At 35.0% G+C, this 11,538-nt stretch overlaps 1 protein-coding gene across 2 annotated transcripts; it reads left to right on the top strand.

Moving 5' to 3' along the window:
* Window positions 1-419: 419 nt before the first annotated feature.
* On the top strand, window positions 420-5,441 carry LOC113740006 (benzaldehyde dehydrogenase, mitochondrial-like). Of its 2 annotated transcripts, XM_027267468.2 has the most exons (12): window positions 420-582; window positions 844-990; window positions 1,517-1,654; window positions 1,769-1,911; window positions 2,020-2,173; window positions 2,259-2,488; window positions 2,704-2,793; window positions 3,504-3,677; window positions 3,755-3,892; window positions 4,329-4,466; window positions 4,560-4,621; window positions 5,026-5,441. In XM_027267468.2, the coding sequence occupies exons 2-12, from the start codon at window positions 927-929 to the stop codon at window positions 5,297-5,299; spliced, it is 1,605 nt and encodes a 534-aa protein (XP_027123269.1). In that variant the 5' UTR covers window positions 420-582; window positions 844-926; the 3' UTR covers window positions 5,300-5,441. The 2 variants fall into 2 exon arrangements, with proteins under 2 accessions (XP_027123269.1, XP_027123268.1); XM_027267467.2 differs by lacking the exon at window positions 420-582 and having other exon boundaries at window positions 745-990.
* Window positions 5,442-11,538: the final 6,097 nt, after the last annotated feature.

Raw genomic sequence — 11,538 nt, 5'->3', positions numbered from 1 at the left:
GTATCAGAATTACTTTAACGGTAAAACTTTAAGTCCTGGCTAACTCGGTTTAAAATGTTTGTGCCAAATAGAAAATTCATAACCCAAGATATTACCTATCAGTTCATACTTATGTATTATTCATTTCCAATGTGGTACACAACTCAAGTCGTGATTAGAGCAAACTATATTATATAGCAAATATGAAGTATAAAAACCGACAATTAGAAGACTAACCATCTTACTGCCAAATTAAGGCACTTGTGATGGTGACTTAAGATGGCCTGCAACTCTTCCTATTGTTAATTGCTACAGAAAAATTGACGATTGCATCAACATGGACGCGTGGATAGATTCTTGGCTCAGGCACAAGCCACAAAAGTGTAATTTTTGTGACCATTTCCTTCGTTCTGGCTCATTGCTGTACAACTCTGACTCTTTATTATCTAGTTAAGAGTTCTTGGAATCACATGCACATTCGTCTCATTTTCCTTCATTTTCTGTGGTGGGATTTCTTTGTTGTTACATCATTTTTTGATTTTAGAGCATGTAATTGGTCATCCATCAAACTTGAAAACTTTGTGTCGTTTTCTTCTTCTTGAGGTAAGAATGGGTAGGATTGCCGTTTTGCACCATTGCTTTTGATTTTTATGCGTGTAACAAAGTAAAATCAAATGGGATTTTTTTTTTTAAGTGAAGATTCAGGAGAAATATTAATCAAAGAGAAGTTTGCAAATTGTAAGGTGTAGATTTTGTTGTTTGTAGAGACTAGTAAGACAAAAAAGAAGGAAAGAAAACTTCTGGCTTAACTGAGCTCGCTCATTTTCTCTCTATCCTTTTATTTGTATGTGATTTTTTTGGCAGTTCAAATCACGAGCACAAGATAAGCTTAAACATAAGAAGAAGAAGAAGAAGAAGAAGTAGAAACTCTAGAGGTGCAGAAGACTATGGCTGCTCGCAGACTTTCCTCTTTGCTCACTCGTTCTGTATCTCTTTCTTCTTCTTTTCGAGGTGACTTTTCCATCTCGTTATATCCACATGTATTTGCAATCTTGTCAGTGATTCCTAAGTTTTCAATCTCGAAAAAAGGATTCCTAAGTTTTCAATCTTGTCAGTGATGATTGATAGCTCAAGCTTGGATTCAGAATTTCTTCTTTCTGATTCTTTTGTTTCTTGTTCTTTTTGTTGCAATCATCATGCTAATAAACTTCAATCATAAAGAGCAAATTCTGCCCGCAACTGCAAAATGAGTAAACTCTCTGTGCGTGTGTTTGTGTTTCGGCATCATGCTCAGCAACTTCAACTGTGCATTTTTTTTCCTTTTTTCCTTTCATATTGTTGTTTTCCTCATCCGTTGGAATAGATGATTCTGAATCTTTGAGAGAGTTTTCCTAAGAAAAGACAGTAGTAAAAGCAGAGGACCATTGTGATAGTCTCAAAAACTCAAGATTCTGCAATTTCTTTCATCTTGTAGATTAGTTATTCTACGTCGATACTGTTTCTTATGTTACAAATTATATCTATTTTCTAATTTCAGGAGCAAATTATGGTGTGGTGAGTGGCATGAATAGGTTCAGTACTGCTACTGCAGCAGTTGAGGAGCCAATTTCTCCACCAGTTCAGATTAATTACACCAAGCTACTAATCAATGGTCAATTTGTTGATTCAGCATCAGGTAATCCTTTCTCTGTGCAAAGACATATAGTTAATCTAGCTTATGGAATTCTCAATTTTTAAACGATTTGATTACTCAAAGATGAAATTCAGTAGCATTGAATTGTCTGTAAAGGTAAAACATTTCCAACGTTGGATCCTCGGACTGGAGAGGTAATTGCACATGTTGCTGAAGGTGATACTGAGGACATCAATCGTGCTGTATCCGCAGCTCGCAAGGCATTTGATGAGGGACCCTGGCCCAAAATGCCAGCCTATGTAAGCTTTCCTCCTTTTTTGGTTGATTTTGGCTTCCAAGTTCCAGCTAGACAGAGCACGTTATATGACAATTTTTAAATTTCTCTTCCGCGATGATCAATAACTTAGGAAAGGGCAAGGGTATTATTGCGGTTTGCTGATTTGGTGGAAAAGCATAGTGATGAACTTGCAGCCCTTGAGACATGGGACAACGGGAAAACTTATGAACAGGCCGCCACAGCTGAATTACCAACGTTTGTCCGTCTATTCCATTATTATGCTGGTATGTGGCTTGGAGGGAAATGTTATCAGGAAATTTATTGAGCTCCGAAGGTGTATGGCATGACACACTTATGTTCAATATGTAGGTTGGGCGGATAAGATCCATGGTCTAACTGCTCCAGCTGATGGCCCTCATCATGTTCAAATTTTGCATGAACCAATTGGTGTTGCGGGTCAGATTATTCCCTGGAACTTTCCGCTTCTAATGTTTGCTTGGAAAATAGGGCCTGCACTAGCAACTGGAAATACCGTTGTCCTGAAGACTGCAGAGCAAACGCCACTAACTGCTCTCTACGTTGCAAAGCTGTTTCATGAGGTTGGTTTAAGAAAGCTGTTTTCCTGATCTGTACTTGTACTAATTGCTAATAATGTGCTTGCTCATTCAAGTTAATTTTTAAGCATTCATTTGTTTCACTGTGTTTTGAGAATAGAATCAAGAGTATCTGTGTCTTTCCCTGGTGCTTATGCCCAAATCCCAAACAGTGATAACATAGTTATAACTTTTCAATTAACTTAGTAGAGTTTTGGCAGGCTGGTCTTCCTCCTGGCGTTTTGAATGTAATCTCAGGCTATGGCCCTACTGCCGGTGCAGCTCTTGCTAGTCATATGGATGTTGACAAGGTTAGATGTGTTTTCAGTTGGAACCATGAATGATAGATACTTTCGATCAACGTTGCTTTCATATGAATCATCTGCTAGAGGTTATTGTAATGCTTAAGGATTGCATAATAAAAGATAGACTACTGGCAGCTATGTGCTAACATGAACTGTAAGGTTTTGTAGAACTACATGTGATAGCTAGAGCTAGAGGAGTTCTGAAGAGGAGATGAATTCTTGTATCCAATCTAATATAGCCTGGCTTCAAAGGGTTGAGTTCATTAAGTGATAAATTCTTGTATCCACAAAAAACTAATCGAGTGACTCCAGAGTGGTACCGTTGAAGCTTGGCTGCAAGGCTTTAACATGGAGTTGTCTTTTCGTAACTGCTTAAAGATATACTCTGTGAGGACTATTATCTAGTAATATTCCAGAGAATAAACAGAAATTAAGACTACTATCAAACGCTGTTATTCTAGGCTGACTACTGGAACAGTGTTTTGACTCTCGATTGTTGATTATACATGTTATTTATTCTCGCCACTCACATAAGCAACTTAACAATGATTAAGCTCTTGGAATTCAGATTAAAACTTTTCAGGATACTGATGATCAGGGAGAAGCCGAGGGGCATATTTTAACTCTTTGCATTAAAATGCACCCAAGGGGGAAACTATAACAGTGCAGCAAAACCTGGGGTTGATTCTTACAACTTTTATTATTGTTTTCTACAGCTTGCTTTTACAGGATCAACAGATACTGGTAAAATTGTGCTTGAATTGGCTGCAAAAAGCAATCTCAAACCAGTTACTCTGGAACTTGGAGGGAAATCACCATTTATTGTGTGTGAGGATGCTGATATCGACAAGGCTGTAGAGGAAGCACATTTTGCTTTATTCTTTAATCAGGTTTGCTCAAGAATTGTCTGCCAAAGTTAATATTGAGGTTCGAAGGCTCTATTTAGAATTTCATTTGCTACCTTTAGGGCCAATGCTGCTGTGCTGGTTCTCGTACATTTGTTCATGAACGTGTTTATGATGAGTTTCTGGAGAAAGCAAAGGCTCGCGCCTTGAGGCGTACAGTTGGAGATCCATTCAGGCAAGGTGTTGAACAAGGCCCTCAGGTATTCTCTATTGCATTTTTGTGCTCTGGTTTAATGTGGATTTAAGCATGCTCTCCAGTGACTATCTATTAGTCTGTGACCATGGCAAAATATGTTCTGCATTTGACCATTCTTGCTGAAGTGTAAAAATGGTTGATAAAATGAGGCTCTAGATTACTCATGCAACTTATATGCCAAATCTATTTATTGTATTTGAGGGTGTTGTAATGCAACCAACTGTTGTTCATTCAAATATGATAATATAATTCTGTGGGGGAGCATATTCTCAGCATTGTCGTGAAAGAAAGGGAAATCTTCCTGCAAATTTTTAATCTGTGGAACACATTCATCATAAACAAAGCTTGCTATGTCTGTTCCTTGTCGATATACATTTTACTTTTCAATTACAAATTCTGGTTTCTAACAAAAGAGTTTCTTTGCCCAATAAACGTCTCAGATTGACTCTGAGCAATTTGATAAGGTTCTGAGGTATATAAAATCTGGAGTTGATAGTAATGCTACCCTTGAGTGTGGAGGCGAAAGAATTGGTTCTAAGGGCTTCTTTATTCAACCAACTGTTTTCTCCAATGTTCAGGTAACCCTGCATTTCTGTTCCATTAATCTTCAACTACAACGTGCAAAAAAAATAAATTTATAACATAAGCAACCTACATTTGTGTTCAAACAGGATAATATGCTGATAGCGAAGGATGAAATATTTGGCCCAGTGCAGTCGATCTTAAAATTCAAGTGAGTTATTTGATAGTGAATTTCATCTAAACTCTGCATTTTGTTCATGCTTAGTAGTATCTGGGCTTTTTTGTAGAGCTGAACCGAATCCTACTGCATTATAAGGATATAAAAACAGCCCCTAGGCCCTTCCAAGAAGAACAAAAAGGAAGACCACTAGAAAAAGCCTAGCTGGGTTGGCAACTAAATGCCCTCTGAAATCTGATATACATAAGATTGTTACCTTTCTAATAATTGGATGTGGACAACTACATCTTGGATTTCTATCTCCGTTTATGAAAAAAATGATCAAGTATTAACTGAGGTTTCTCCCTATTTTGAGCTCTCAGAGAAGATAATACAGCAGTAATAGACGTAACTGAATTTTTATATGTACTCAAGTGTCATATGTCCTGTCCTGCTAGGGACCTTGATGAAGTGATTAAAAGGGCAAACGCCACAAGATATGGCCTAGCAGCAGGAGTTTACACGAAGAACATAGACACAGCAAACACGTTATCGCGAGGACTGAGAGCCGGAACAGTATGGATTAACTGTTTTGATGTCTTTGATGCTGCAATTCCCTTTGGTGGCTACAAAATGAGCGGCCATGGGAGAGAAAAAGGATTTTACAGCCTACAGAACTATTTACAGGTGAAGGCTGTTGTTACTCCTTTAAAGAATCCAGCCTGGCTGTAAACTTTCTGGTCTTTGTTGATAAAACCTCTGGAATAAGTTCACTGAATACATATTTTGGCTTGCCTGAAACAGAAGATGTATTGTGTTTTTGTCAAGCTGTTTCCTTTCTTGCTCTGAATGGAATTTTTCATCTTTTCTGTAACTTGCTACATAGTTAGGAAAAACGTGAAATGGTATGGCATACAAATGGTAAAGAATAAATTATTCTGTGCAAGCAAGACTGAAACTGTAAAATGAAAGATTGTTAATGTCTTCTCATTACTTAGACCTTGCTATATTTACAGCAAACATAACATTCTTAATCTAATGCCAAACAACTTTGTGTTAGAGAAAAGCTTGTAATGCTCTGACACGGCTATTCTAGTGCAAAATAAAGAGTTGAACATAAATACAGTAGGGTAAAGTGAAAAGTCCGAATAATATAGAGGCTAGGTTGTCGAGGCATTTGAATTGACACAACTATGAGGCTTAACTGTGCAAGTTTTAATTATAATTGGTAAGGTAAATGCTCAGACAACAAATTCATGTAATAAAACATACGTGTATATATGGGCACTCCTAAATTTTGGGTTTTTCTTTTTTTTTCAGATTAATTTTACTTTACACCCTTAAACTGTATTTCAATTCCTATTTTAGTTCCTAAATTATAAATTGGGATATTTTAGTCCCCAAACTATTAAAATTATCGCATTTAAGTACAATCTTTAACAGAATCTCAAAGTTAATGGAATACCAGTCACTTGAGCAGCATAGTTGCATGTTGCAAGGGTACAGCAGCAAAATCAGATCAAACTATGCCCAGAAAAAATTCCAAAAGTTGAGGGAAAAATGGATTTTGGACATCCAAAATAGGAATCGACATACAATTTAGGAATTAAAGTATCCTAATTTAGAATTTAGAGACTAAAGTGATATCGAGATATATGCGCATTAGTTGTTGCCACCATGCAATTATTTCAAAGGAAAAATTGCACCAATAGCCTCTCACATATGACTGATGTGAAATTTTAGTCCTTTAGAGTTAAAATGATAGATTTTAGTTCCTAACAATTGAAAAACGATCACTTTTGGTCTCTTGTCACCTTTCCAACCAAATTTTTATCGAAATGTGTCACGAACCCATCACGTGATTAATTTTTTAAGAGCAAATTTGGTAACTCATTTAATATTGAACTAATTTTTCATTTAATCTACCATCTTTTCAAATTATTCTCCACCTAAACCCTGATTTCACAATTCTAAATCCACGTCACTTATTTACCTATTCTAGCATCATCTTCTCATATCACTCCCACTTCTACCAACACCACCACTGCCATTTGACCTCTTTCTCACTTCTCAGCCTCCACCCCATCCCTTTTCCCTCTTTTCTCCTCTTCTTCCCCCAATTTTATGGGTCTTGTAAATAAGTATATTTCTTTCTCCCTCTATTTTTAAAAAATCATGGAAATGTGTTGTATAAAATTTCAAGATTTGTTGTAACTAAATAACAAAGCTCAATAGGGCTCGACGTAAATATGGACGGCAGAGGTGAGGCGGTGTCACCAACAGCACATCTAGTAGTCCAACCTCTGTCCTTCTTGCTAGGGACCTGGAAAAGCCAAGGTGAAGGTGATTTCCCTACCATCACCCGTTTTCAATAATACTTTGAAGAAATGATTTTTTCTCACCACCACACCAAATCCTGATGGCTATTCCCAAAGCACTTGAAAATTACAAGATTTCGAAGAGCCTTAGCAAACCCATGATAGCATATGTGGTTGATATAGCTACTGAAGTTACTAGTCTACAATCACATCCGAAGCCTCACTTAAGAAGCTCTAATGTAATCATCTCCAAATTATTGAACCTAATGGCTATGCATTACTTGTAAAAAAAAAAAAAAAGATTTGTTTTAACTTTGTTGATTCTTGAGGCTTACATGGCTGATTTTCGAGTTATTGATGCTGTGCATTTCATCTGGGTCATTTTGCAAAAAAATTCAATGAGTTTTTGTGTTGTTTTGACAAAAGAAATGAAAAGAAATCACAGCTATTTTTGGCCATTTTGACCACTTTTTGTACAATTTTTGCAAAAAAATAATGTTAGAATCGGAATTTATGCAGCAAAAAACCAACTGGGGAGTTAAAATTTGAGACAAATTGTGAACAGAAGATGGTGGTCTGCGGTGCTGCCGCTGCTGAAATGCACTATGGCAGCTCATGTGAGCTTTGTAAGAAAATGGAAGGAAGAAGATGATAGAAAAAGGAAAAAGAAAGAAAGAATAGAAAAAGTGGAGTTTTATCAAAACTATGTCATTTTAACTAGTTTGGCATTTGGTGAATAATGGAGAGAAGTGGTGGATTAGGAAAGGCAATATTAATTGAGTTGTCAAATTTATCCTTGAAAAACTAATCACGTGACTAACTCGTGATATATTCCCACAAAATTTAGCCGGAAAGATAACAAGGGACCAAAAGGAAATATTTTTAAATTGTTCGAAATTAAAATCGATCATTTTGATTATGAGAAATTAAAATTTCACATCAGTAATATGTGAGAGGGACTATTGGTCTTGTTAACCCTTTTTCAAAATTAGCTTCGGCGGAGCAGAGTCTCTCAAACATAAAGTTTATTGTATTGGAGCTGTTAGTCGTGACAATGAGAGTGTCATCGTGGCTGGTCTTGCTAAAAGTTTTCAGGGGATTGTGTATGGCTTAGGTTGCACAAGCAATAGCAACCAACGAAGCTGCCGAATTAGTTGAGCTTTTGAGGATCACTAATTTTTTTCTTGAAGGGATGCTTTCTTAGTAATTCAACAACTAAAGAATTGTGAGGAGTGTCCTTTTGAAATAGGTCCTTTGGTTGATGTCATACAGCTCTCTTTGATGAACACAAATCTCCATAGTCATTAAAGTCGGCCCAAGAAAACTTGAAAAAGGAGCGGGTAGATGGGTCACTGGGTCAATAGGTGGATAAGTGGTTGAATCGATGAATCATTTGAATAATATTTATAAATAAAAATAAGGGTAAATAACTTATTTCCCGCTTGTGATTTTACACAACACCAGATGACCCCTCTTAAAATTTTAAAATAGCCATATAATCCCCCTATGATTTTATATAAAACGAAAAATGGATAGAATGTACAATCAGTTATAGCATTTATACCAAACGCGCTTTAAAAGTGTGTGTGATAAAATCTTAATGTCTATTTAACACCCTTATGATTTGTATAAATATCTTATTTACCCCCCCATGGTTTTACCATTTATCCATGTAATCTTCCAATAGTTTTATTCAAGGTCGTTAAACCATTGATTGATTTAGCACTTAAGTAAGGGCACCATTCGTATTTCAACTAACTGCATTACATATGTTATTTTTCATCAAATTTTCACTTTACATAAAACCATAGAGGATGAAGTGGGTATTTTGAAACTTTCAAGAGGGTCATATGACAATAGATGAAACCACAGGAGGGTTATATGTAATTTATCCTAAAAGTAATACATTAAGTTTCTTAGTACATGTAAAATTTAGAAAAAAGATACTTTTAAATATTAATTATTGTAGCTTGAATGATAAATTTCAAATTTATAAACATAAAAGAAAAAGGGGATTGCAGAAATAATTGTTGGCACCTATGATTTTCGAATAGTCATATCAAACAAGACAATCGAAAACAGCAATATACAAAGGGCAAAATACACTTTATCCCCTGTAGTTTAGCAATTTTCACATAATTCCCCTATAGTTTCAAAAGCTATATATAATTCTCTCATAGTTTAGATTAAAGTGTCAAAATGACGGAAATGATCATTTGTAATGGAACCCATGAAAATGTCAAAATTACCCTTATTTAAAAACTAAAATAATTGAAATGACCAAAATATATAAACATAATATGCATGCAACCCCATATGATTTTACGTTTTACCATATAACCCCTTTATAAATAAGTATTTTACCATATAACTCCCTTATGGTTTTCAATATATATATATATATATATATATATATATAATCCTCCCTTGGTTAATAAATAATTTTCAACTTTACATAGGGATACTTTTGACATTTTAGTTGATTTCGATAAAGAATGCAAATTTCGTCATTTCGACACTTTAATCCAAATCATAAGGGAATTATATAAAACTTTTGAAACCATAAGGGGTTATGTGAAAAAGCGCTAAACCACAGGAGAATAAATTGTATTTTGCCCGTATACAAGGCATTACAATGGGAATCTCTAGAAGAATGCTTTTCAAATGAAAACAGTGATCTGCGGGACGATAAATCAGCAATTTTGCTGGTGTGATTAAGGGTGTTGAATATACTTGAAAGCAAAATTTAGGGTAAAAGATTGGACTTAAATTAGACATTGGTAATTTAAGCAGCTCCAATTTTAGATAATAAAATTATCTACTCGATGGGAGATATACGACATTCTAACCTATAGTCCAGCTTCACTATGATATGCAATGTAATAACTGGAAAGAAAAAAAATATCTTTTTTTTTTTTTGGGTAAATGGGAGTTTGAATTCATGACCTATTACTTACAATCTCTCCCACCTCACCACCAAATCCAACCCTCCCTCAAAACAAAAAAATCTTACAAGTACAAATGTTTTGAACCTCTTTTAGATCAATTCCCTTTGGCCTATGAATTTTCTTTTTTCAATCACAAACTAAGAAATTGGGCCCAAGAAACCTCAAAATTCAAATGCAGAATCTTGTTTTAATTTGGATATGGTGGTGCTTTAATTGTCTTGCAATTTTTTTCCTCTTTTGCACTAGCTCTCTACACAAAGAAGAGCACAGACTTGTGACATTCATTCCGCTTGTAATTTGAGTATTTCTTTGTTAGCATTAGCTTATTACTTTCTTGACTTAAACGTTACAAATAGCCCTCTTGAACTCATTTCTTGGGTGTCCATTTTATCAAATTGAATGAAATATTCTCTCTCAAACATGAATGATCATTCGTGATTGTCTTTCAAAGGCAAAAAAAAAAATGTGCAAGAGCCAATTTCTTATTTATATTCAACTCAAGATTTTAGTTTTTTATTTTTTTATAACTGAAAATTTATCTGCGCTGATCCGCTACAGAAAAAGACCTCACGTTTCTTGGATTGGTTAAATCATCTAGATGAAACGTGTGTCGAATCAAGCTGCATCATTCATAGATGCATGATTGAACTACCAGGCATCTTGATATGTCTAACTCTCAATGCTGCTTTCCATTTCCTGATGAAAGAAGGGCAATGACCCGTCAAACATGTTGCATGGGACCAAGTTGCTTTTAAAACTTGAAACGATTGATCAAAAGGGGACTCTAACATACACCACTGTAAATTCAAAGTTCTTCTTTTACTAGGTTGAATTTTTGAATGATCCTTTCTCATTTTGTTAACAATGAAATTGCCATGGATCATGTTAACTACTGAATATGCAAACAAATATGCACGCAAAATGCGTATTATCAAAAGAAAAATAACGAGTTCTTTTTTATTCATTTAAGAAGCTAGGGTGGAAAGAAGTATTAAGGAAACGATTCATTTTTAGTACACTACCCGTGTGAAAACACTTTACACTTTCAAATGTAGAAAAAAATGCAGTTTTAGACCTTAATGTTTGGCCTATGTGCTAAGCTACTCCCTAATATTTTGATAAAAAAAAAAAATTTGGTCCTCAAAATTTTAGATTTTAGGTACATTTAGGACACTCGATGGAAATTCAATAATAACTAACCGTCAAATTAAATTGCCATTTGTCAATAAATTTGATTTTGCACTTTTGGTCCTTGATGTTTCGAATTTGGATCATTATAGTCCCTTATATTTAAAATAGTGGTTTTAGGATGAAAGAAGATGCCAATTAGATTGAAATTGTGTTAAAAAAAAACATGCAAAAACTAATTAAACATCTTTTTGTTCTTATTTTATTTTATTTTATTTAGTTATCTCACTAATTTTTCAGACGCTTCCCCACTTTTGCATACCTAGTCTCAAACTTCTTCTTCTTTTTTTTTCTAATAGGGAAGGGGTAGGACTTAAAAAGCAAGGAGGGGGTTAGGGAATTAGAGCCTAAGAGCTCTAATTTTTAAGGTCTCAACCTTAGTCATTAAGCCAAGACCTCCTTGATGATATATGTATTTATTGCTTTGCATTATGACTAATTAATTAATAATGAGTTTTATCATTTTTTCTCTTGTATTGATAACTAAATTCTCAATCAAGTGTCCCTTTAAAATATA

Source organism: Coffea arabica, chromosome 4c (assembly GCF_036785885.1).
Source record: "Coffea arabica cultivar ET-39 chromosome 4c, Coffea Arabica ET-39 HiFi, whole genome shotgun sequence".
Taxonomy (NCBI): domain Eukaryota; kingdom Viridiplantae; phylum Streptophyta; class Magnoliopsida; order Gentianales; family Rubiaceae; genus Coffea; species Coffea arabica.
The sequence above is the reverse complement of the archived record's forward strand: the minus strand, read 5'-3'. Positions and strand labels throughout refer to the sequence as shown.